Source organism: Coregonus lavaretus, assembly GCF_964263955.1.
Source record: "Coregonus lavaretus genome assembly, chromosome: 24".
Lineage (NCBI taxonomy): Eukaryota > Metazoa > Chordata > Actinopteri > Salmoniformes > Salmonidae > Coregonus > Coregonus lavaretus.
The window spans coordinates 31,048,744-31,075,972 of record NC_140011.1 but is presented as its reverse complement, the minus strand read 5'-3'; the positions used below and the strand labels follow the sequence as shown (position 1 = coordinate 31,075,972).

At 44.0% G+C, this 27,229-nt stretch overlaps 1 protein-coding gene across 1 annotated transcript; it reads left to right on the top strand.

Annotated features, from left to right (window-relative positions):
* Positions 1-3,883: 3,883 nt before the first annotated feature.
* Positions 3,884-27,155, top strand: LOC311100039 (protein mono-ADP-ribosyltransferase PARP14-like). The gene is made up of 17 exons (XM_084140779.1): positions 3,884-4,156; positions 4,321-4,436; positions 12,613-12,640; positions 12,918-13,154; positions 13,317-13,544; positions 13,754-16,239; positions 16,490-16,726; positions 19,306-19,527; positions 19,683-19,824; positions 19,947-20,102; positions 20,337-20,399; positions 20,597-20,782; positions 21,446-21,649; positions 21,780-22,400; positions 24,434-24,579; positions 24,921-25,095; positions 25,274-27,155. Exons 1-17 carry the CDS (start codon positions 3,973-3,975, stop codon positions 25,555-25,557), a joined length of 5,715 nt encoding a protein of 1,904 aa, XP_083996905.1. The 5' UTR covers positions 3,884-3,972; the 3' UTR covers positions 25,558-27,155.
* The last annotated feature ends 74 nt before the right edge of the window (positions 27,156-27,229 follow it).

Here is a 27,229-nt window from a genome sequence, read left to right as displayed (position 1 = left end):
CCGCTCAGCTGCCCGGAGCTCTGTTCTGTGAGCTCGCAATGAGTCATCAAGCCACGGAGCTGGAGGGGAGGACCGAGCCGGCCGGGAGGATAGGGGACATAGAGAGTCAAAGGATGCAGAAAGGGAGGAGAGGAGAATTGAGGAGGCAGAATCAGGAGATTGGAGGGAGAAGGATTGAGCAGAGGGAAGAGATGATAGGATGGAAGAGGAGAGAGTAGCGGGAGAGAGAGAGCAAAGGTTGCGACGGCGCATTACCATCTGTGTAGGGGCAGAGTGAGTAGTGTTGGAGGAGAGGGAGAGAGAAAATAATACAAAGTAGTGGTCGGAGACATGGAGGGGAGTTGCAGTGAGATTAGTAGAACAACAGCATCTAGTAAAGATGAGGTCAAGCGTATTGCCTGCCTTGTGAGTAGGGGGGGACGGTGAGAGGGTGAGGTCAAAAGAGGAGAGGAGTGGAAAGAAGGAGGCAGAGAGAAATGAGTCAAATGTAGACATAGGGAGGTTGAAATCCCCCAGAACTGTGAGGGGTGAGCCATCCTCAGGAAAGGAACTTATCAAGGCGTCAAGCTCATTGATGAACTCTCCAAGGGAACCTGGATGGCGATAGATGACAAGGATATTAAGCTTAAATGGGCTAGTGACTGTGACAGCATGGAATTCAAATGAGGAGATAGACAGATGGGTCAGGGGAAAAATTGAGAATGTCCACTTGGGAGAGATGCGTCTGATAAATGGCATATTATTATTATTATTATTAAAATGTGGGAAAAGTCAAGGGATCTGAATACTTTCCGAATGCAATGTAAAAAAAAAAATACATATATATTTTACATTTTGAGGGTCCACCTCTACGCAGACGACACCATTTTGTATACATCTGGCCCTTCATTGGACACTGTGTTAACAAACCTCCAAACGACCTTCAATGCCATACAACACTCCTTCCGTGGCCTCCAACTGCTCTTAAACACTAGTAAAACTAAATGCATGCTCTTCAATCGAATGCTGCTTGCACCCGCCTGCCCGACTAGAATCACTACTCTCGGCGGGTCTGACTTAGAATATGTGGACAACTACAAATACCTAGGTGACTGGTTAGACCGTAAACTCTCCTTCCAGACTCACATTAAGCATCTCCAATCCAAAGTTAAATCTAGAATCGGCTTCCTATTTCGCAACAAAGCCTCCTTCACTCATGCTGCTAAACATGCCCTCGTAAAACTGACTATCCTACCGATCCTTGACTTCGGCGATGTCATTTACAAAATTGCTTCCAACACTCTACTCAGCAAGTTGGATGTAGTCTATCACTGTGCCATCCATTTTGTCACCAAAGCCGCATATACTACCCACCATTGTGAACTGTACGCTCTCGTTGGCTGGCCCTCACTACATATTCGTCGCCAAACCCACTGGCTCCAGGTCATCTATAAATCACTTCTAGGCATATCCCTGCCTTATCTTAGCTCATTGGTAACCATAGCAACACCCACCCGTATTATGCGTTCCAGCAGGTATATCTCACTGGTCATCCCCAAAGCCAACACCTCCTTTGGTCGCCATTCCTTCCAGTTATCTGCTGCAAATGACTGGAACGAACTGCAAAAATCTCTGAAGCTGGAGACACTTATCTCCCTCACTATCTTTAAGCATCAGTTGTCAGAGCAGCTTACCGATCACTGCACCTGCACACAGCCCATCTGTAATTAGCCCACCCAACTACCTCATCCCCATATTGTTATTTACATTATTTATTTTGCTCATTTGCACCCCAGTATCTATTTGCACATCATCTTCTGCACATCTATCACTCCAGTGTTAATACTAAATTATAATTTTGCACTATGGCCTATTTATTGCCTTACCTCCATAACTTACTACATTTGCACACACTGTATATAGATTTTCTATTGTGTTATTGACTGTACGTTTTGTTTATTCCATATGTAACTCTGTGTTGTTGTTGTTTTTACCGCACTGCTTTGCTTTATCTTGGCCAGGTCGCGGTTGTAAATGAGAACTTGTTCTCAACTGGCTTACCTGGTTAAATAAAGGTGAAATAAATTTAAAAATTCAAAAAACGTAGCTATGTCAACTGCAGTTAGTTAATTCCCAGTTTCTCTCCCTTTGATTTCTACTTCTCAGGTGAAGGTGCTGTTCAGGTAAGGGTGATGTCTGTACAAAAACAAAATAGGCTCTTTTAAGAGTCACCCATATTGAAAACATTTAGAACAATTAGACACCCTAAAACCCAAACCTACACACTTGTGTATCAATCTGATTGATGGATTGTGTTGTGCAGTAAGCAGGTTCAGGTGTATAGCTGTGGCTCCTTCCACCTTCAAAGAATAGGCAAGACGACCAACCATGGAGAATAGTAATACACTTAATTATTTATACAACTACGCTATATTGTTTGTCCTCGTGTGTCTGTGCATGTTTTTCAGTATAAAGTACTCTGCAGCCACTTAGTGTGGACACTAGGTGAGGCCACACACACATATTCCCGTTGAACAGTGTCTCTAACTATTTGCTCAAAAACAGTCTCTTTCCTTCACTTCATCCCTCTCCCACTTCTCCCTAAATCCTCTAGGTTATATCAGCTGTGTCGGTGAACCCCTCCTGCATCTGAACTGGCTACATAGAGGGAACAACATGATCAGAGGTGAGAGGTCACTTGGTCAGGTCAACAGGAAGTATTATTAAAGAGATGCTTTACAGTGAAATACAGATAGAGATGTAGTAGTCCTAGAGTTAATGATCCAAGGTCAGTTTTGCATTTCACCTGATTATGATGACTGACAGTGTTTGCATGTTTAATCCTTCTGTGTTTTTTTATTCTATCTCTCTCTCTCCATCTGTCTCTCGTCTGCAGGTGTGTTTTGATGTGAGAAAGTCTGGTTAGGAGACAACGCTAGAGACACTATTATGTAATTGTGATGAACTGAGAGAATATTAAGTTTAGTAGCACTGTCTTCCATGCTCCTCTGTTCTTACCTCTTTCCCTTTCTGTCTTTTACACTCTCACACCTCTCTCCCCACCTCCTCTTTCTTCCTCTGTTTTTATAATGCACACCAGATGTGCATTGAACTACAGATTGAACTTGTATTTATAATATGTGGTCCTCTGTAGCTCAGCTGGTAGAGCACAGCGCTTGTAACGCCAAGGTAGTGGGTTCGATCCCCGGGACCACCCATACATAAAAATGTATGCACGCATGACTGTAAGTCGCTTTGGATAGAAGCGTCTGCTAAATTGCATATTTATATTTATTTTTTATAATATAACAATTATATATTCATTTGGATAATGAACTTATTTTAATAAAGCGTTTCACATTCTCTACTGGTTGAAATTAAGTCTCTCATTTGATGAAATACTACACCTATCCTGTGTCCTCAGATCAGTGCAGATGAAGGAAATTAGATGCTAAGATTAACCTGTTTTAGAGTATTTACATGATGCATAGGAAGTGTAGTGTACTTTTTTTTTTTAATTCTGTTACTGTATATATGAATTACAAATCAGCATTTAACTAGTTAAATCAGCCTTTAACAAGCATTTCGCTACACCCGCAATAACATCTGATAAACACCTGTATGTGACCAATACAATTTGATTTGATTTAAATCATGTTTCTAGTCTATTGCATAGTTGTTCAGACATTGTGAAGCAGGTGGAAATATAATGCACATCGTTTCCATTCGCCATTTTTTAAGCAACACGTTCTAAAGTTAAACACTCTACTTGAAAAGTATAGGCTAATAGGTTTATATGCCCCAATAATGTTTTCATAACCTTATCCTGCCTACTCATGACTTTATAAGGCGCGGTTACAGGATCAGTAGGGTCCATGGTACACACGATTTCCTCGTGAACCGAGCCTGAAACGAAAGTGAAACAGTGGAAGCAGTGAAAGAATAGGACGACGGGTTTCATACCCAAACAGTCTTCGCATTAGGGGAGAAACGATGGATGAATATCCTTATCCCATCACTGTAGACGTCAGTTGGACAACCTCTGTCTCTAAAGGGATAAAGAACAAGCTTCAGATTTATTTTCAAAGTAAAAAGAAGTCGAGTGGAGGGGACTGCTTGGTGCACTACGAGGATCAACGCTCCACGAGAGCAACTGTTTATTTCAAAAATGAGGATGGTAAGTAAATCACCAGGGGTGAAGATTTGTATCGTATAACTGTCATGTTCTAGCCTACTGTAGACTATCATAATAGTGAAATAGTGTTATCCATAAAAATGTAAATATGTATACGTGACTTCCAGTAAAGTGACGTGTGCATGATTTCGCATTTGTCTCCACAGTCAGGGAAAGGGTCCTATTGAGGGATAACCACGAAATTACTGTAGAGAATGAAACTGTGAAGTTGCGGGTGTCATCATCATCGGGGGGAAATCCGGAAGAGGCTTGCTCTCCGTCGGTGAGTAGTCTATATTAATTGCTACATTTTAAAACACTAGCTACAACTGTTGGATTGTTGACTTGCTGTGAAATCAAAATGTATGAACGTCTGCTTTCAACAGTGTTGAGGCCTTCCCATTTCAGCTACAGTTGGCCCGATTCTATGCTTTCAACAGTGTTGAGGCCTTCCCATTTCACCTACAGTTGGCCCGATTCGACCTAGTTTGTTCTGTCATGCGTCATTTTAATGTCAGCCAATCAGAGAAAAATGCCCGTATTCCGTTGCTGTGCCCAGTTTTGTCATGTATTGGTCTCATACAGTCATTGGTTTGTCTAAAGATAAAAAAGGATTGTTGTAATAGACTGCTATCTTTAGTTGTAAGCAGTGATTGTGGGGTAGTAAAGTTTCCACATTACTGTCAACTAACATCATAATTAGGCCTACATGTACTCAGTGGTGTTATAGTGGTATTTCTTTAAGTCCAGGAGCACAACCATTTTTAAATGATGTCATAATTTCTCAATCAACGTTTATATCAACAGATGTAGCCTATTGGATATCATTATAGAATATGCATAAAATGCATCCTCCTCTAAAATAATACCTAAACGAAGAATACCTAAAATAATACATTTCACTGCACCTATCCGGTGTATCTAATTCTTCATGTTCTATGGGTGAGATGTCCAAACTCCAACCATTTGATCTCAATCAGTTTAATTGGAATATGCACTTAGATCTTCTTGAATTACTGTTTTGTGAGTGAATTAGTACATTTACATTTTAGTCCAGCGACTTACAGGGGCAATTTTTTTATTTATTTTTTATTTCACCTTTATTTAACCAGGTAAGCCAGTTGAGAACAGTTTCTCATTTACAACTGCGACCTGGCCAAGATAAAGCAAAGTAGTGCAATAAAAACAACACAGAGTTACATATGGGGTAAAAAAAAACATAAAGTCAGAAATACAACAGAAAATATATATACAGTGTGTGCAAATGTAGCAAGTTATGGAGGTAAGGCAATAAATAGGCTATAGTGCAGAATAATTACAATAGTATTAACACTGGAATGCTAGATGTGCAAGAGATTATGTGCAAATAGAGATACTGGGGTGCAAAAGAGCAAAATAAATAACAATATAGGGATGAGGTAGTTGGGTGGGCTAATTTCAGATGGGCTGTGTACAGGTGCAGTGATCGGTAAGGTGCTCTGACAACTGATGCTTAAAGTTAGTGAGGGAGATAAGAGTCTCCAGCTTCAGAGATTTTTGCAATTCGTTCCAGTCATTGGCAGCAGAGAACTGGAAGGAATGGCGGCCAAAGGAGGTGTTGGCTTTGGGAATGACCAGTGAGATATACCTGCTGGAGCGCAGACTACGGGTGGGTGCTGCTATGGTGACCAATGAGCTAAGATAAGGCGGGGATTTGCCTAGCAGTGATTTATAGATGGCCTGGAGCCAGTGGGTTTGACGACGAACATGTAGTGAGGACCAGCCAACAAGAGCGTACAGCTCACAGTGGTGGGTAGTGTATGGGGCTTTGGAGACAAAACGGATGGCACTGTGATAGACTACATCCAATTTGCTGAGTAGAGTGTTGGAGGCTATTTTGTAAATGACATCGCCGAAGTCAAGGATCGGTAGGATAGTCAGTTTTACGAGGGCATGTTTGGCAGCATGAGTGAAGGAGGCTTTGTTGCGAAATAGGAAGCCGATTCTAGATTTAACTTTGGATTGGAGATTCTTTATGTGAGTCTGGAAGTTGAGTTTACAGTCTAACCAGACACCTAGATATTTGTAGTTGTCCACATACTCTAGGTCAGACCCGTCGAGAGTGGTGATTCTAGTCGGGTGGGCGGGTGCTAGCAGCGTTCGATTGAAAAGCATGCATTTAGTTTTACTAGTGTTTAAGAGCAGTTGAAGGCTACTGAAGGATTGTTGTATGGCATTGAAGCTCGTTTGGAGGTTTGTTAACACAGTGTCCAATGAAGGGCCAGATGTATACAAAATGGTGTCGTCTGCGTAAAGGTGGATCTGAGAGTCACCAGCAGCAAGAGCGACATCATTGATATACACGGAGAAAAGTGTCGGCCCAAGAATTGAACCCTGTGGCACCCCCATAGAGACTGCCATAGGTCCAGACAACAGGCCCTCCGATTTGACACACTGAACTCTATCTGAGAAGTAGTTGGTGAACCAGGCGAGGCAGTCATTTGAGAAACCAAGGCTATTTAGTCTGCCAATAAGAATGCGGTGGTTGACAGAGTCGAAAGCCTTGGCCAGGTCGATGAAGACGGCTGCACAGTACTGTCTATTATCAATCGCGGTTATAATATCGTTTAGGACCTTGAGCGTGGCTGAAGTGCACCCGTGACCAGCTCGGAAACCGGATTGCATAGCGGAGAAGGTACGGTGGTATTCGAAATGGTCGATGATCTGTTTGTTAACTTGGCTTTCGAAAACTTTCGAAAGGCAGGGCAGGATGGATATAGGTCTGTAGCAGTTTGGATCTAGAGTGTCACCCCCTTTGAAGAGGGGGATGACCGCGGCAGCTTTCCAATCTCTGGGGATCTCAGACGTTATGAAAGAGAGGTTGAACAGACTAGTAATAGGGGTTGCGACAATTTCGGCGGCTAGTTTTAGAAAGAAAGGGTCCAGATTGTCTAGCCCAGCTGATTTGTAGGGGTCCAGATTTTGCAGCGCTTTCAAAACATCAGCTGTCTGAATTTGTGTGAAGGAGAAGCGGGGGGGGCATGGGCAAGTTGCAGCAGAGGGTGCAGAGTTGGTGGCCGGGTTAGTGGTAGCTAGATGGAAAGCATGGCCAGCTGTAGCAAAATGCTTGTTGAAATTCTCGATTATTGTAGATTTATCGGTGGTGATAGTGTTTCCTAGCCTCAGTGCAGTGGGCAGCTGGGAGGAAGTGCTCTTATTCTCCATGGACTTTACAGTGTCCCAAAACTTTTTGGAGTTAGTGCTACAGGATGCAAATTTCTGTTTGAAAAAGTTAGCCTTTGCTTTCCTGACTGCTTGTGTATATTGGTTCCTAACTTCCCTGAAAAGTTGCATATCGCGGGGGCTATTTGATGCTAATGCTGTACGCCACAGGATGTTTTTGTGCTGGTCAAGGTCAGTCAAGTCTGAGGAGAACCAGGGGCTATATCTGTTCTTAGTTCTGTATTTTTTGAATGGGGCATGTTTATTTAAGATTGAGAGGAAATTACTTTTAAGGAACAACCAGGCATCCTCTACTGACGGAATGAGATCTATATCCATCCAGGATACCTGGGCCAGGTCAATTAGGAAGGCCTCCTCGCTAAAGTGTTTTAGGGAGCGTTTGACAGTGATGAGGGGTGGTCGTTTGACCGCGGACCCGTTACGGACGCAGGCAATAAGGCAGTGATCGCTGAGATCCTGGTTGAAGACAGCTGAGGTGTATTTAGAGGGTATGTTAGTCAGGATGATATCTATGAGGGTACCCATGTTTACGGATTTAGGGTTGTACCTGGTAGGTTCGTTGATAATTTGCGTGAGGTTGAGGGCATCTAGCTTGGATTGTAGGATGGCTGGGGTATTAAGCATATCCCAATTTAGGTCACCAAGCAGTACAAACTCTGAGGATAAATGGGGGGCAATCAATTCACATATGGTGTCCAGGGCACAGCTGGGGGCTGAGGGGGGTCTGTAGCAAGCGGCAACAGTGAGAGACTTATTTCTGGAAAGGTGGATTTTTAGAAGTAGAAGCTCAAACTGTTTGGGCACAGACCTGGATAGTATGATAGAGCTCTGCAGTCTATCTCTACAATAGATTGCAACTCCACCCCCTTTGGCAGTTCTATCTAGACGGAAAATGTTATAGTTGGGGATGGAAATTTCAGAATTTTTGGTGGCCTTCCTGAGCCAGGATTCAGACACTGCTAGAACATCAGGGTTGGCAGAGTGTGCTAACGCAGTGAATAACTCAAACTTAGGAAGTAGACTTCTGATATTTATGTGCAAGAAACCAAGACTTTTGCGATTACAGAAGTCATCAAATGATAGCGCCTGGGGAGTAGGAGTGATACTGAGGGCTGCAGGGCCTGGGTTAGCCTCTACATCACCAGAGGAACAGAGGAGGACTAGAATAAGGATACGGCTAAAGGCTTTAAGAACTGGTCTTCTAGTGCGTTGGGTACATAGAATAAAGGGGGCAGATTTCCGGGTGTTATAGAAAAGATTCAGGGCATTATGTACAGACAAGGATATGGAAGGATATGAGTAAAGTGGAGGTAAACCTAAGCGTTGGGTAACAATGAAAGAGATAGTATCTCTAGAGGCATCAATTGAGTCGGTCTCTGAGTGTATGGGGGGAGGGACAAAGGAACTATCTAAGGCAGGTTTAGCTAGGCTGGGGGGTCTACAGTGATATAGTACAATTAGAAATAACCGAAACAACAATAAACTAACCATGTTTGGGCTGAGGCTAAACATAAACAGGATGTAGTACCGTAAAAAGGAACAGTCCAGCAGATATCAGCTGTATAGCTGAGTTATCATAAGGTCCGGTGGTGAAGCGCTAGTGAGTAAGAGGCCACGGCTAGCGTGTGCTAGCGGGCCAGGGCTAGCAGATGGATGGAATCTTCGTGGTTAACGTCGTAACCACATCAGACGATTTCGTCGGCAGACCAGTCGTGTAGGATCGGCGGGGCTCCGTGTCAACACTAGGTGGTCCCGTCCGGTTGACAGAGAGGTAGATAGCCGGGAGATGGGCCTAGCTCAGGATGATTAGCCAGACCACAGCGTCCGTTTTGTTGTAGCCAGCTGGTAGCGATGAATCCGGAGTTAAAGGTCCAGTGATTCAGTGATTCCGGCGGAAAAACTGATATGTTCTGGGTCGATAACGCGCTGTGCAGACTGGCCGAATATCCGGTGATCAATGTCCAGTGATTAAAATTAATCCCGCGGAAAAAAATCCAATGTTCTGGGTGAAACACCGCTAGCTGTGGCTAATAGCAAGTAGCTAGTTCAGTAGCTAGTTCAGTTTAGTGAGTAAGAGGCCACGGATAGCGTGTGCTAACGGGCCAGGGCTAGCAGATGGATGGAATCTTTGTGGTTAACGTCGTAACCACATCAGACGATTTCGTCGGCAGACCAGTCGTGTAGGATCGGCGGGGCTCCGTGTCAACACTAGGTGGTCCCGTCCGGTTGACAGAGAGGTAGATAGCCGGGAGATGGGCCTAGCTCAGGATGATTAGCCAGACCACAGCGTCCGTTTTGTTGTAGCCAGCTGGTAGCGATGAATCCGGAGTTAAAGGTCCAGTGATTCAGTGATTCCGGCGGAAAAACTGATATGTTCTGGGTCGATAACGCGCTGTGCAGACTGACCGAATATCCGGTGATCAATGTCCAGTGATTAAAATTAATCCAGCGGAAAAAATCCAATGTTCTGGGTGAAACACCGCTAGCTGTGGCTAATAGCAAGTAGCTAGTTAGCTGGCTAGCTAGTTTCAACTGGAGATTCTAGATTCTAGATAAAAGGTAAGTCAATAATAGAATCCGTTCCACATTGAGTGAGGCGGGTTGCAGGAAAGTATATTTTGTAGAAGGATGAAAAGTCTGATAGGGAATTATGTACGAAAAATACAAAAAACAGGGTATTTACAGACACACGACAGAAACAGGACTGCACTACTTCGCCATCTTGGAATTAGGGTTAAGTGCCTTGCTCAAGGGCACATCGACAGATTTTTCACCTAGCCGGCTCGGGGACTCGAACCAGCAACCTTTTGGTTACTGGTCCAACGATCTTAACCGCTAGGCTACCTGCCGATGGAGTAACTATTAGCCTTTCTTGTATTTTGTTTCAATCAAAGCATAGGCTATATCCTGCTTAGTGGCACGAGCTGTTGCGTTTTGGCCGCATTAGAACTGTGGGGTTGTAATTTGAAATACTTGCTACACCAGAAGTATATGTAGGAGGAATGTATATGGTGTGGTCAATTAAGGGTGGCTATGAGCCACGGGCTTGGAGAGTTACTTGTAAGGGAAAAGGCAATCACATGGTTGTGGTCACTGATAAGGGTGGATAGCTATGGAATAGTGAGGAATGTGGGCCCAGGTCAGGTCACATGAAGGGGAAGGAACCATTTATTACCCACATCACTTAACTTCCTCCGCTGTGTACTACTCCCTTCACAGAACAGCGCAAACTGGCTCTAACCAGAATAGAAAGAGGAGTGGGAGGCCCCGGTGCACAACTGAGCAAGAGGACAAATACATTAGAGTGTCTAGTTTGAGAAAAAGATGCCTCACAGGTCCTCAACTGGCAGCTTCATTAAATAGTACCCGTAAAACACCAGTCTCAACAACAACAGTGAAGAGGCGACTCCGGGACTCCGAGTTGCAAAGACAGCGTGTTAAGGTGTCAAAAACCGGCCCAGCTCCCCTTCCTCTCTTCTGTGGGAGAAAGGGGGTCTGGCTCTCGTCAGCCCCTTGCCAAGCTGATCTGAGGCTTTTGATCCTCACCCAGGAGAGAGTCATGACACACAATACCCCATAATGACAAAGCGAAAACAGGTTTGTAGAAATGTTTGCAAATGTATAAAAAAACAAAAACAGAAATACCTTATTTACATAATATTCAGACCCTTTGCTATGAGACTCGAAATTGAGTCAGGTGCTTTCTACAACTTGATTGGAGTCCACCTGTGGTAGATTCAATTGATTGGACATGATTTGGAAAGGCACACACCTGTCTATATAAGGTCCCACTGTCGACAGTGCATGTCAGAGCAAAAACCAAGCCATGAGGTCGAAGAAGTTGTCCGTAGAGTTCCGAGACAGGATTGTGTAGAGGCACAGATCTGGGGTAGGGTACCAAAAAATGTCTGCAGCATTGAAGGTTCCCAAGAACACAGTGGCCATCATTCTTGAATGGAAGGAGTTTGGAACCACCAAGAATCTTCCTAGAGCTGGCCGCCCGGACAAACTGAGCAATCGGGGGAGAAGGGCCTTGGTCAAGGAGGTGACCAAGAACCCGATTGTCATTCTGACAGAGCTCTAGAGTTCCTCTGTGGAGATGGGAGAGCCTTCCAGAAGGACAACCATCTTTGCAGCACTCCACCAATCAGGCCTTTATGGTAGAGTGGCAAGACGGAAGCCACTCCTCAGTAAAAGGCACATGACAGCCCGCTTGGAGTTTGCCAAAAGCCACCAAAAGACTCCCAGACCATGAGAAACAAGATTCTCTGGTCTGAAGAAACCAAGATTAAACTCTTTGGCCTGAATACCAAGCGTCACGTCTGGAGGAAACCTGGCCCCATCCCTACGGTGAAGTATGGTGGTGGCAGCATCATGCTGTGGGGATGTTTTTCAGCGGCAGGGACTGGGAGACTAGTAAGGATCGAGGCAAAGATGAACGGAGCAAAGTACAGAGAGATCCTTGATGAAAACCTGCTCCAGAGCGCTCAGGACCTCAGACTGGGGGCGAAGGTTAATCTTCCAACAGGACAATGACCCTAAGCACACAGCCAAGACACGCTTCGGGACAAGTCTCTGAATGTCCTTGAGTGGCCCAGCCAGAGCCCAGACTTGAACTCGATCTAACATCTCTGGAAAGACCTGAAAATAGCTGTGCAGCGATGCTCCCCATCTAACCTGACAGAGCTTGAGAGGATCTGCAGAGAAGAATAGGAGAAACTCCCAAAATACAGGTGTGCCAAGCTTGTAGTGTCATACCCAAGAAGACTCGAGGCTGTAATCGCTGGCAAAGGTGCTTCAACAAAGTACTGAGTAAAGGGTCTGAATACTTATGTAAATGTGATATTTCAGTTTTTTATTTTTAATACATTTGCAAACATTTCTAAAAAACAGTTTTTGCTTTTTCATTATGGGGTATTGTGTGTAGATTGATGAGGGGGGAAAAAAACAATTTAATCCATTTTAGAAAAAGGCTGTAACGTAACAAAATGTTGATAAAGTCAAGGGGTCTGCATACTTTCCGAATGCACTGTATGCAAGATTTTACTTCTAGTTTAACAGAGTTTAACTGTAGGCTAAATTAGTGTTGTCTTGGCTCGGCAGGCTATCCAGGGCTTCATACTGATGGATAATACATTATTCTTATGGCTAATATTAAAGAGCATACTTGTAAAGTTGCCCATTGGTTAACTATTTGACCTATACATATTGTTTGTTTGTTTTTGCATGTTTTCCAGCTTGGTGCTACAAGCAATGAATTATCAGGTAACATCCTTTCCTTGCTTCTGTGGTTATTAGGCAGAACAGATCAGACTTGTTGATGCATTCCCTTGACCTAATATTATTATATTTCATGTGATGTCTAATACATTTTTAAATAATCCCTGTTGGCATATCATTAGACAGTGTTGCAAAATGCAGGCTTATCAGGCCATATCTACACGTAAATTTGTCATATGCAGAAATGTGCCAATGAAGTCAGAGAATTGTGAAATTATAAATGAGATTATTGAATATGAATATCTAGTGTGTTTCATCCCAGATGTGTCAAGTGGAGCACAGGAAGATCCCAACTCTGAGAGTGGGCCTGGAGAGGAGGGTGGAGCTGAGGAGTGTCCTCAGAGCTCTGCTGTGGTGCTGCAGAGGGTTCCTGAGAGCATGTCGAGAGACATGTTGTTGTTGCTGGTGGAGACCATCTCTGGCCTGGAGGAAGACAACTTCTCCCTGGAGGTCATCAGTGAGACAAAAACAGCTGTCGTGACCTTCAATAATCCCAAAGGTAGGTCACTATTTCAAATTACCTTTTTTTTTTACAACAAAAATAAACAATGAATTTCACTTCTGAAGTATTATAAAACAGATCTCTCCCTCACACTAAGGGATCATAATTTCAAGAACTGTTGTACATTATATTAAGGATATGATTGCTGTCTGTCTTTAGATGTGGAGCGGTTCCTCACTGAGAGCAAGAGCAACAAGAGTTTCCAGAAGCAGGGTTTGATTGGCTGGTTGCTAGAGAGGGGCCAGAGTGTGAGAGTGGAGAACCTGACCTCCAACATACCTCAAGATATGCTGGAGCTCTACTTTGAGAAATGGGCTGGCCCAGCAAAGGACATCACTATGTTTCCTGAGGAGCAGGCAGCCATTGTCACCTTCCACGCACCAGAAGGTAAAACCTGCTGTTTGAATTAGTTGTTTTATTAAATAAATGTTCATCAATTTGATTATTTGGTCATCTGCTACTTTCTATTGTAAGACTAATTAAATGTAGACTTGCTATTCTGTTGCTGCAGCAGTCTCTTGGCCTCTAACAGAAATATTCAGTTTTCTCCCTAATTTAATGCTATGACAGACAGTCTGTTATCTATGTCGTTTCAGTTGTGGAAACAACTCTAAATAAACATCATGTAATTGGCAAAGTCCCAGTCAACGTGTATCCATACTACGAGTCCTTGGGCACTGCCTTGTATGGCAAAAAGAGGCCAATGTGGAAGATGCCTGACCCCTTCATAGAGAGTGTGCATTCTGCCGTATGGAAATTCCTCTCCATGAAGAGACAGTTGTCCCCCATCACTGACCAAATGAAGGCCCACTTCTGTAATGTAGACATGGATAGTCCTCAGGTAAAACTCAGTCCTCTGCCAACCCTGCTAAGGCAGAAAGGACTAACAAGCAAACATGTAGACGGATGGAAGAAGAATGCCTCGATTGTCTTCCGTGACATCATGGCCCAATATGCAGTGTTTGAGTGTTTTGCAAGTGCCCCAGCGTGGAAGGCAGTGGAGAACGAAGTCCGCTCGGTGGTGAAAGAGGATGCTGTGCTGGCTATGGATGCCTCCAAAGGGTCTCTGACAGTTGCAGGTCTGGCCGAAGACACAAAGCGACTCAGGGGGCCGGTGGAAGACCTCATGCAGAGGGCCATGAGTCAGATAGAGAGGCAGAGGGACGGCATCTCGGAGGAGATGGACGTGTCCCCTGCCATGTTCTACATCCTGCAGCAGGACGGACTGCGGAAGCGTGTAGCAGACGAAGCCCCAGAGATGGGTTTTTCCTACAGAGACGACACCAAGAAGCTGATTCTCTCAGGTCTTGTCGCAGAGGTGTACAAGGTGCAGAACTGGATCCTGGAGAGGAAGATCAAGATGAATAAGAAGCAGCTGAAGCTGGACCCCCACCTCCTGGACTTCCTGCGGTCAGTGGACAGTATGGAGATGTCCCAGGACCTGTTCACGTCCCGGGGCATCAGTGCTGTGTACAGCGTGGAGGGTGGAGAGGTGCTTCTGACTGGCAGCTCAGACAGAGCCTTGGCTGATGCAGAGCAGAGGGTGAAGACTGCCCTGTCCCTGCAGAGCCTTATGGTGGAGGACCAGGAGGTGCTAAGGAAGCGTGAGTGGAAGGATCTGAACAAGCAGCTGGTGGATGCCAACAACTCCCTAAAGAAAAAAACGGTGGTGATAAAGCTTCACCCAGAGAGCAGAGACAGAATCATTGTGTCTGGCTTCCTGGACCCGGTCAGAGAGGTCAGCAACAGTCTGCAGGACTTTGTTGAAAAGTACTCACGAGTCGAAGAGGCTGTCTTTGTCAAGTCCTGTGCCGTGGTTAAATTCATTCAGGAGAACAAATCTCAGGACTGGAAACATTTTGCCAAGGGTGATGAGGTGAATGTAGGCTTTGACCCCAGAAGGCCCAGAATTGTCCTTTCTGGAGCCCGTCTCTATGTCAAGAAGGCCAAGGAGACCTTTCAGAAGATGGTAGAAGCCATCTGCACTGATGAGCTCACCATCATGAAGCCTGGAGCAAGGAAGTACTTCCAAGAGAAGGGAAGCATGTTTGTTTCCATGGCGATGAAGGATCATGGCTGTGTGGTGCTGCTGCAGGAAGACTACATGCTTGAGGACGATGATAAAGATGAGGAGGAAGGGTTTGGCCCGTCATCCTGCTGTGATGTGAGGACACACAATGGAATCCTGGTCTCCGTCAGTAAGGCTGATATCTGCAAGTTCAAAGCGGATGCAGTAGTCAATGCAGCCAATGAAGACCTGCAGCATATTGGAGGCCTGGCTTTAGCACTACTCAAGGCTGCTGGTCCACGGCTGCAGGAGCTCAGTGATCAACATGTCCGTAATAACCGCCGACTGCAGCCAGGAGACGCCATTGTGACAGATGCAGGCAATCTGCCCTGTAAGTATGTGGTCCATGCGGTCGGTCCACGGTTCACAGACTTTGACCGGAGAACAGCCATACAGCGTCTGAAACGAGCTGTGAATGAGAGCCTGAGGGAGGCTGCGAAGGTTAACTGCTCAACTGTTGCCGTCCCGGCCGTCAGCTCTGGGATATTCGGCTTTCCTCTGGACCTGTGCACTGAGACCATTGCAGTGGCAGTGCGTGACTACTGTGAGAACCTGAGGGGTCAGACCTCCCTGACTGAGATTCACCTGGTGGACAACAATGACAACACTGTGAGAGCCCTGGCCAGTGCTGTCCAGAAAACGTTCAGTGACCTGCACCCAAAAATGACCATGCCTCCGCAGGGTGCACATAGGGGAAGGGGACAACGGGGAAGTGGACGAAGGGGAAGAGGACAACATAGTTACAGACATGAAGAACCTGGATATCAGGGACAGTCACCATGGGGATATGGGCAACGGGAACACGGCCGAGGAGGAGGTGGAGGGAGAGGAGGACGTGGAGATAGGGGAGGAGGAGCTAGAGAAAGCGATCATGAAAACCGAGAGGAGCAGAGGAGAGAGTATGGCCAAGAGAGGAAGTTTGAGAGGGCAGGCAGTGGGGAAATCCTGCAGACCAATCGCACACAAGAGGGTCTGAAGATCATTCTAAGGAAGGGAAATATCCAGGAGGAATGTGTGAGTACACCTACTGTAGTTATCAGAGCACCAGGTAAACCATTGTTATATAATACATGTATGGTAAGAAGTACATGAATATCAGATAACCCAGAGTATAAGATGTATAATTGGTTTACCTTTCATTCTACTCTTCTTTATCTGGAATGACAGCTGTCTTGTAGAAGTCATAATTTATGTTTGAATAGAAATACATAGCTGTTCCCTTCTCGCTTCATGAATGTTTGGTCATTTGTTTTGACACCTCTAGTCTGATGGCATCGTCAACACCATCTCTGAGGATGTGGACCTGAGTAAAGGTGCTGTGTCCAATGCCATCTTAAAGGCAGCCGGTCCTGGGCTCCAATCAGCAGCCACCGATGAGGCTCGCACCATCAGATTGGCCTATGGTGACGTTGTGGTCACCGACGGTTACAACCTGCGATGTCAGAGAGTGATCCATACTGTCTGCCCCCATTGGGACCAGGGAGCTGGCTCAGCAGAGAAGGTAAGCTATGAGTTATTGACTGTGCTTAATTTGTACATCGGGAGGTCCCGGAACACATAGTGAGCACGATGGGGGATGGGGGGGGCTCTGAGGTGCCGGAGCACATTGAGAAAAAAATGACATCAACGTAGCAGTAGAACAAATATCACAATATCGGAATATAACTTCAAATAAAATGTATCAATGTAGTCTACAGCAGAACACACATATGAGAATATATAGGCCTCCTGCCTATGTGATAATATGAAGCACATATTCAGATGACCTTCACAGTACAGAACAAGTTTGTAAAGGGAAAAAAATGTCCTACCTTAGTTTTCAAAACCTCCCACAATGTCTCTCACCATGTCGAGTCCGTTTAACTCCTGAGAGTCAATTTATTGCTCAAAGCAATGAGCGGACCTGTGGCTGTGACGTTTAGTCTCCTAAGGCTGTTCTGAAGACTCTGGCTGTATTGTCTATTTTTTTCATTTTTAGTGTTAACCTCTCAAGGATCGGACCCTTTTTTTCTATTTTCGCCTAAAATGACATACCCAAATCAAACTGCTTGTAGCTCAGGACCTGAAGTAAGGATATGTATATTCTTGATACCATTTGAAAGGAAACACTTTGAAGTTTGTGGAAATGTGACATTTATGTAGGAGAATATAACACATTAGATCTGGTAAAAGATAATACAAATAAAAAAACATGTGTTTTATATTATTTTTTTTGTTCCATCATCTTTGAAATGCAAGAGAAAGGCCACAATATAATATTACAGTTTAGGCGCAACTTCGATTTTGGCCACTAGCTGGCAGCAGTGTGTGCAAAGTTTCAAATTGATCCAGTTAAGCATTGCAATACTGGACTATTTTGTATCAAGTCTGCCCAAATGTGCCGAATTGGTCAATTGATACATTTTCAAGTTCATAACTATAAAGAACATACAAAAATGATATGGTAAAACAAAATGTAAGTTTACACACTCCCAGGAATGTCATACATGATGGATCATTAGCTTATACACTAACTTTCACACATCTAGATGACTGGGTGGGGTGGGTGTGGAGCCAGAGGCAGCAGGGGTTCAAACTGTAGAACCCAGTTCCTAGATTTGAATATAAAAATTGATTTTATCAAACAAAACTATGCTACATTTTATCTCTGGGACCCTTAGGATGACAAATCTGAGCAAGATTACTGAATATAAGTACATTATTTACCTTCAGAGGTGAATGTATCAAACCAGTTGCTTTGATATGTTTTTTGTTGTTGTGCACTCTCCTCCAACAATAGCATGGTAATAGCTACTGTAAATTGGACAGTGCAGTTAGATTAACAAGACATTAAGCTTTCTGCCCATATAAGACATGTCTATGTCCTGGAAAGTTTGCTGTTACTTACAACAGTCATGCTAATCACATTAGCGCACGTTAGCTCAACCGTCCCGTAAACGGGACACCGATCCAGTAGAGGTTAACTATAACCTGGGTGTCCTCTTTAGCCTTGTCTACAAGGCTTGCTGCCACCAAATGCGCTTTGGTTCGGGCATGTTCAAAAACCTTTTTTCTGAGGGCTCTTTGTTGTTGTTTTTTACGTCTGAGGCATAGGATGTTAACTTACTGTGGATTCCACCCACTCTTTTGCTAGTTTAATCCCTCCAGTCATTTCTAGACCCAAGCTCCCTACCTTTTTGCATGTTGTACAGCCCAACTTTGAATTCTGCATGACAAGCCAGGGGTTATGTGTTTGCTTGGTCTTGAACTGCAAATTGCACCAGCTCCGAGCACTTCGTTGGTGGATGCACTGCCCCCCTCCCCCCCAGCTCCCCGTCTCCCTCTCCCGCTGAGTCTGAGTCGCTAGTAGGCCTACTAGCTAGTGGAGGTGCCGGTGGTGATGCTGAACTGGCGGGATTAGCAGCGCTGCTAGCTAAGGCATCGCCATCAGGAACCGTTTGCCCCTCACTCCTCCAGCACTGACAGTTCTCTGGCTCGTTCTGGGTTCGATTCACCATCTTTCTCTGGATTTTTGGACTTGAAAAATGTCATCAAACTCGATTGCCTTTTCTTATTCATTTTTTTACTTGGCTTTCCCACGATTCAAACTCAGTATGGAGACGACTAGCCTAGGCTACGTAACGTGATTACGTAGGGACCTCTTCACTAGCTGACCACCACTACCAAGACCTGTGTCAAGATCAGTTACTTACCCCACCCGCACTCCCAATAACCTCTATGTACAAATAAGAGAGCAGGTCTGGAATCAGTGTGGCAGGATAGGATGAAGGATCCCCGCACATCTACATGATGGTCTTTCTGTGGGGTGGGAGAAATAACGACGAGGCACCTTGATTTAACGCTGATCGCTTTTATTAGAATGTATACAGTGCGAACAGTGAAACAATTAATAAATCATGCCGCGAGAGGTATCGGGCAAATAGGTGCCGGAACAAACAAAGTCAAATCTGAGAGGTCCGGATCCTGTTCCGGCAGGATCCAGCTCAAATTAAGAAGTGGTTATTGAGAGTGGGAGTGATCAGTGCATCGAAAGGTTTTAGTAAAACATTTCTAAAATTGTCTATGTGTTTGTGATTTAAGATATTGATAACGATCATCAGAGATTGCCTGAGCGAGGCAGAGAAGCATAGGCTGGCATCCCTGTCTTTCCCTGCCATTGGCACTGGGAACATGGGATTCCCTAAGGGCCTGGTGTCCAAGCTTCTTCTGCAGGAGGTCAAAGACTTCAGCCAGAGAAGACACGCCACACACCTAAAAGAGGTGGCCATCGTGGTCCACCCCAGTGACACCCAAACTGTGGATGTAAGTTTGAAGATGGAAAATGGTTTAAAGGGGGATTCAGTGTTTATCATCACACAGAGATTGTATTGTTGGGATAACCTCACCTTTGTCTTTGTTTGTTGTGCTCTTAGATATGTTTGATAAATGCTCCACACTTTTATATCTCCTGTTTACAGTGCTTTGTCAGGGAATTCAAAGGTCAGACACAAGGGAATAATTGGCAGAGTTCAGGTGCCAGCCAATCACAACATTCCAAATCCTATGTTGGCCAATCACAACATCCCAAATCCTATGTTGGCCAATCACAGCAGCCCTCTGGTAAGCTTAACTCACAGCCTTCAAAATCTCCCCCAAAATATTCAACCATTGAGACCCTGCTGCCTCTTTAGAGCGTGTCTGTTTCCACAGAAACCTCTTGTATAAACATGTTATTTTCATAGGTGCAGGCTTCTTTGGACAGGTGTCATCACCTTCTCTGGGTGTGTACAGCATGCAGATGGGTCACATTACTTTTGAAGTTTCATCAGGAGACATCACCAAGGAGACCAGTGACGTCATTGTCAACTCCTCCAATAAGGACTTTAACCTCAAATCAGGTGACTTGTACCTCTGACAAAAGCATAGGTGTGGTAACCAATGTTTCATGTTTATGAGGCTACAAAGACAAATTCTAAGGGACACCTTATAAGGATGTTTAAGATCTACACAATCCAAATTAACAGTGTTTACAACTATACGATCAGGAAGCAAGCTAAATCCCATAAACCCCCACAGACCCACAACTTATTTAATGGTTGCTCACAACTTATTTAATGTCTTTGTTTCTTCAGGTGTATCCAAATCCATTTTAGAAGGAGCTGGATTGAAGGTGGAATTGGAGTGCTCAGAGATTGGTGTGTATCCATGTCCTTGAAACTGGTAGTCATGTTGGCTGTGAATGAGATTACATTTCAGTACTGTTTGATACTGTCTTGTAAAAGTCTAAAGTCAGAGTCCAGTCCATGGGTCCTACAACACTGGTGTGCATTGATTGTATATTTTAGTAACAGATTCTTGACATGAAAACCTTTCCTTGTATGCCTCTCTACAGTCAAATCCCCAAGCTTCCAGCAATGCAGAATGATAATGACATCAGCAGGATCTCTCCCATGCAGACACATCATGCACATTGTGGGACACAATGACCCTGAGATCATTAAAGAGACTGTGTACAATGTTCTCAAGAAGTGTGAGGAGCAAAAGTTCACCTCAGTGTCCTTCCCAGCTCTTGGAACAGGTACTCTGCTTTAATGGTCTTTATTGGACTACACTGTCCTGGGTAGTTGCATGTTTTTGTTGTACTTGGCTGCAGTGTGCTGGCCTGTTCTGTTGTGTTCTTTGTTCCTACTCTGAGGTTGTGGAGTGGCCATATGTTTTGCTTCCATGTGCTAGGGACTACCTGCTACTCATACTGACTACCTGCTACTTTTCTTAGCCTAATTTTCAAATAATCTTATTCTTTCTGCGTGTTTCTGCTTTTTTTATTTTTCCCCACACAAACTATGCCTCGCTCTTTTACTTGTTGGGATCCTGAGTGGCGCAGCAGTCTAAGGCACTGCATCGCGGTGCTAGTGGTGTCACTACAGACCCGGGTTCGAGCCCAGGCTGTATCACAACCGGCCGTGATCAGGTGTCCCATAGGGTGACGCAGGGTGCCTAGTTAAATAAAAATACAATATTTTCCTTGTCTCCTTCCCTTCCACATTTTCCTTGTCTCCTTCCCTTCCGTATTTTTCTTGTCTCCTTCCCTTTCTTCCATATTTTTCTTGTGATTAGTCACTCTCAGGGACAGATTTGCATCATGTCATTGTCTGTCTGTACTTTTGTCTCCATCTGTGTCTTTCTGTTTGCCTCCATAGCCATGTTATTGTCTGTCTGCCCCCATCTGTCTGTCTGTCAGGCCAGGGTGGAGCGAGTCCCTCTGCTGTTGCGGACGCCATGATTGACGCGGTGGTGGACTTTGTGAAGAAGAGAAAGGGACGGTTTGTGAGAAGTGTGAAGATCCTGATATTCCAGACCACCATGATGACTGAGTTCCACGAGAGCATGAAGAGGAGAGTGGGAGAGGGAGTGGAGGAGAAGGGCTTTTTAACCAAGATAAAAGGTCAGTGAGAATGGAAGTGTGCGAGGTAGAAGACAATATGAGCTCAATGTGTACTAATACAATATAGTTATTATAATCTCAAATTACATTTTGTCAAGGAGTTTATGTTATGTGTTCTCTTTCTTCATAGATTCAGTGACAACATTCTTTATGGGACCCAGTGATGAGCACTCTGCCCGTGAAAACTTTGTCATGGAGGGAGAGGAGTTTGCCCCGACCGTGTTCCAGTTGTGTGCAGAGAACCCCCAGGCTGTGAGGCTTGCCCGGGACTGGATTAAAAACCTCATCGTGAAGGAGCAAACTGAGAAAACCATCAAGAATCCGTACATCAGCCAGCTGAGCCAGGAGGACATGGAGAAGTTGCAGGCCATGCAGAGGGAGCTGACGGTCAGGATACGCCTGGAGAAGAAGGGCCCCGACTCCCTGATCTGCCTGGAGGGCCTGAGCCGCGATGTGCTTACAGCAGACGGCCACATCATGGACATGCTCCTGGACCAGGAGAGGAAAGAGAACCGCAGACAGAAAGCTTTCCTGGTGAGCAGCCTGGTGGAGTGGCAGTACCAAAACCACAGTGGGACAATGGTGCCTTTCGACATGTTCACCAACTACAACCTGGAGGAGGCTGTGACAGAGAACAGCAAAGTGACAATCAAGATCAACAATGAGGATTATGAGGCAAATGTATTAAAAATGAGAGCTTTCAAGATTAGGGGCAGAAGAGAAGTTGAGTTATTGAGAAAAGACTTGAAAGGTGGGTCAATCCATAATTAATCCTCATCTGTCTAGACTGCGTTAAAATGAAATGATGTAGAATGGTGATATTAAATATCAAAGAATGTGTTCTTTTTAAGAACACATTTTTTGTTTAATTTTGTGGCTGCATACTGTATAACAGGGGTCTCCAACCTTTTCTAGCACAAGCATGTTGCAAGCTATTTTTTTTATAGCTTTAAAATAGACACTTTCTTCTCTTATCCTCTACCCTGCAACTCGTCCCCGGGTCCTTGGTGTACAAGAGATGTTTTCTGTCAATATGCCTGGTAAAATAATGTTTAATAAGCAGTATTTGGCATGACAGGACCTATACAATTCTCTTGTATTTTCCATAATTCTGTTTTCTCTGTTTTATACTCTCAATATTACAATTATTCATAGAGAAACAACGAAAACTGATGTTCTGAGTGCTTACCTCACATCAGAAGATGTTGTTTTTTTGTGTGTAATTCACCTTTATTTGTTCATCTAGAAAGAGAGGAATGTGTTGGTCTACTGCTGCAGCACATCAAATCAAATTGTATTTCTCACATACACGTGTTTAGCAGATGTTATTGCAGGTGTAGCGAAATGCTTTTGCTTCTAGCTCCGACAGTGCAGTAATATCTAACAAGTAATATCTAACAATTTCACAAGTCGCTCTGGATAAGAGTGTCTGCTAAATGACGTAAATGTAAATATATACCCAATACAAACAAATCTAAGTAAGGAATGGAATTAAGAATATATACATATATGGACGAGCAATGACAGAGCGGCATGGACTAAGATGCAGTAGAATATTATAGAATACAGTAAATACATATGAGATTAGTAATGCAAGATATGTAAACATTATTAAAGTGACTAGTGTTCCATTTATTAAAGTGGCCAGTGATTTCTAATCTATGTCTATAGGCAGCAGCCTCTAATGTGCTAGTGATGGCCATTTAACAGTCTGATGGCCTGATGTTTTTTAGTCTTTCGGTCCCAGCTTTCATGCACCTGTACTGACCTCGCCTTCTGGATGATAGCAGGGTGAACAGGCAGTGGCTCGGGTGGTTGATGTCCTTGATGATCTTTTTGGCCTTCCTGTGACATCGGGTGCTGTAGGTGTCCTGAAGGGTTGGTAGTTTGTCCCTGGTAATGCGTTGGGCAGACTGCACCACCCTCGGAGAGAACCTGCGGTTGCGTGCGTTGCAGTTGCTGTACCAGGCGGTGATAGAGCCCCACAGGATGCTCTCAATTGTGCATCTGTAAAAGTTTGTGAGGGTTTTAGGTGCCAAGCCAAATTTCTTCAACCTGAGGTTGAAAAGGCTCTGTTGCGCCTTCTTCACCACACTGTCTGTGTGGGTGGACCATTTCAGTTTGTCAGTGATGTTTTCGCCAAGGAACCTGAAGCTTACTACCTTCTCCACTGCAGTCCCGATGATGTGGATACGTGTGTCCTCCCTCTGCTGTTTCCTGAAGTCCACGATCAGCTCCTTTTATTTTGTTGACATTGAGTGAGAGGTTATTTTCCTGGCACCACACTCCCAGAGCCCTCACCTCCTCCCTGTAGGCTGTTTCGTTATTGTTGGTAATCAAGCCTACTACTGTTGTGTCGTCTGCAAACTTGATGATTGAGTTGAAGGCGTGCTTGGCCACGCTGTCATGGGTGAACAGGGAGTACAGGAGTGGGCTGAGCACGCACCATTGTGGGGCACCAGTGTTGAGGATCAGCAAAGTGGAGGTGTTGTTTCCTACCTTCACCACCAGGGGGCGTCCCGTCAGGAAGTCCAGGACCCAGTTGCACAGGGCGGGGTTCAGACCCAGGGCCTCGAGCTTAATGATGAGCTTGGAGGGTACTATGGTGTTGAATGCTGAGCTATAGTCAATGAACAGCATTCTTACATAGGTATTCCTCATGGCACTGAGTATATCATCAATATGCATTTAAAGTTGTTAATGATTGAGTCTTTTTAATATACAATACTTATTGTGTAATGAATTGGTCACTAAATTCCTAACTCTCTACTGTGTTTTGTCCAGATGATTCATCAGTGTCTCTGCCTGCACACTGGGATGACATGAAGGGTTCCCTCTTAATGCTGGTCCCACTAACTCCAGGATCCAAGGGATACAACGACGTGGAGCAGGAATTTCAGAAAACGTTGCTCAACAACACCATCGTTAAAGTATGTTTGTAAAAATATATAGCAGAATTTCATTTGCAATCCACAATAGACTGATTTTCTATGGTGACGTTATATGAAAGCCTCACATTTTGCGACTTTGATGTTAGAAATCCCTCAACTATCTTTTTTTAAGACAATCATTTTAAGTGTGTTTGCTGCTACATTAAAGGCAGCAAAGCGTTTTGGACTTTTTTTAAAGAATGGAACTGTATTTCCTGGAACCAGTGAAATGTGTAATTCTTATTCCTGTGCTGTTCATTAAATATTTAGATATGTGGGATTGCACTTCAGTAATAAAAAAATCACTGTCGATTTCTACGTGTTTTGTTTGCTATTTGAAGATTGAACGAGTCCAGAACGAGGCACTGTGGAAGAGCTACCAGATAAGAAAGAACCTCCTGGAGGACAAGAACAAGCACACAAACAACGAGAAACTGCTCTTCCATGGCACCAGTTCAGATTCCATCACCCAAATCAACAACCATGGCTTCAATCGCAGCTACGCTGGAACACATGGTATGAGAATGGTTTAATGGAAACATGTCTGATGACCAATATTCTTTACTGTTATATTGAGACCTCTTCCTAAGGGAGGAGGAGTTTGATGTTCAGACATAAATCAATCTGATCAACTGGGTATCATTGTTGTAAAAATGTTTTACAACTCTTTAAGTACAATATGTTTTTCGTTCAGGTGCTGCAATTGGCAATGGATCATACTTTGCTGTGGACTCCAGGTATTCAGCAGGAGGATATTCTAAAGCTGATGCACAGGGGCTCAAGCGCATGTACCTGGCCAGGGTTCTTGTTGGAGACTTCACTCAGGGCCAAAAAGGCTTGATCGTTCCTCCTGCCAAACCTTCAGGGAAGGATGCTGATTTGTACGACAGCGTCACAGACAACACCTCCAATCCAACCATGTTTGTGATCTTCAATGATGTGCAGGCTTATCCAGAGTTCCTCATCACATTCAAGTAAATTGGATTTAACTGTACATTCATTAGTACATCAATACTTCATAACAAATTCTATATGTCTGTGTGAAGGGTTTTAAAGGTATGTGGGTTAGTTGTTATAGCCATGTTTGAGGTTAGACATCCTTAGAGTAACTACTTTTTATAGACATATCAATTATATTGCTTAGGGCCTGGGCCCAGTTGCATAAAACATCTTAAGTACATTTTCTCCTTAATTTTCCCTTAAATGTTCCTTAACTTTAAGTCAGTTGCACAAACATTTTAAGGCAAATTTCCCCTTTAAATTAAATGGAAATGTTAAGGGTGCCGATGAGGTACCTTATGTGCTAAATTCAGTATGGATATCAATGTAAACAGCATTTGTGGAGGTGAATGTTGCTTTCCTCTGCCCTCTTTTCAAAAGGAAAACCTCCACCACCAGCTAGGTAGGTAGGTAGCTAAACAATGGAAGCTACACATTCCATGGCTACAACGCTTGCTGGCTAGCTAGCTACCAACTCTGTAAGTTAGTTTGACCTGATAGAAAGTAATAGAAACAAGTTGAGAAAAAAAGTGGTGTTTCTCAGACCATGAGACATCCCGAAAATCGGTCTTCTCACAAAATCGTCTGTAGCGTCCGAACGGTTTGGCCTCTCACAAACACGTACATGTCGATGAGACTCTCATGAACACGATGGTGTTCTCCGATTTGCTCTACGACCCCCACACTAATATGACCCGTCTGTGGAAAGGCGAGACTCTCATGAACATGTACATGTCAGTTGTTTTGCTCTAGGACGCCCACAGGCCTCACAAGACTCGTCTGATGGTCACCCAAGTTGAAAAGATTAATGGAAGTATACATGGAGACTGTTTAGTGCCAAAAATAAGTGGTTAAATACATGTAAGAAAAATGTGTAACATGTTTACTGACCTTTCTTATATCGCTCAGATATAGGACGGACACTTCAGAACAAACTTCCTTTATTTGTTGGGGGACTGTTATTCCATTTAGTGAATCTGTTATTCAATGCGTTTGTATGGGCTAATAGCAGTAATGCCCCCCCCAAAAAATTCATCAAATAATTTATATGTTTTTTGATACTTCAAGGGGTCTTAAAATTCCAAATCAAATAGCTAAATGATCCTTGGTATGACCTTAAAACAATTCCATATAATTTAGCTTAGTGGAACCCTCCTCCCCCGGCATAGATAGGGCTTAGTCTGTAGAGGGTTAACGGAAACACTTTATATGTTTTATGGAACCGGGCCCTGAGCTAACAGCTGTTAAGCACAATTGCACTTAAGTTTCTTTCTGGCCTGGGTGACAGACATTTTCTGTTTCAAGACAAGGCAAGACAACTAACATGGAAATGGCTAGCTCTAAAACATATATACTGTCTGGGACCCAGGCTATGATATCACTCTTAAATAAATTAACTAATCATTCTGACTGTGTCTTCTCTTACTATTTTCTGGGTCCGTGTTCCTTTTGATTTGATTGTTTCTCCAGATTTTAAATAATGCTATCTGGTATTGTGTAGGTTAATGTACTGTATCATGCCTGACAGTGCCTACACCTTAAATAAAAATAATTTGGCAAGAGGCTTTTCAATTCCATTCTCAGATTTCAATTGTATGTCATGATTTAACTGGATTTGAACCCAAATGCAGACAACTACACTGAGCCAGAG

What these genes read in the sequence shown, in the direction of transcription:
- LOC311100039 (XM_084140779.1), top strand. Translation starts at nt 3,973, where the DNA reads ATGGATGAATATCCTTATCCCATCACTGTAGACGTCAGTTGGACAACC. An exon ending in GAGCTGGCTCAGCAGAGAAG is followed by an intron (nt 16,727 to 19,305) that starts GTAAGCTATGAG and finishes TTGTGATTTAAG; the next exon opens with ATATTGATAACGATCATCAG. An exon ending in CTTCCCAGCTCTTGGAACAG is followed by an intron (nt 20,783 to 21,445) that starts GTACTCTGCTTT and finishes TCTGTCTGTCAG; the next exon opens with GCCAGGGTGGAGCGAGTCCC.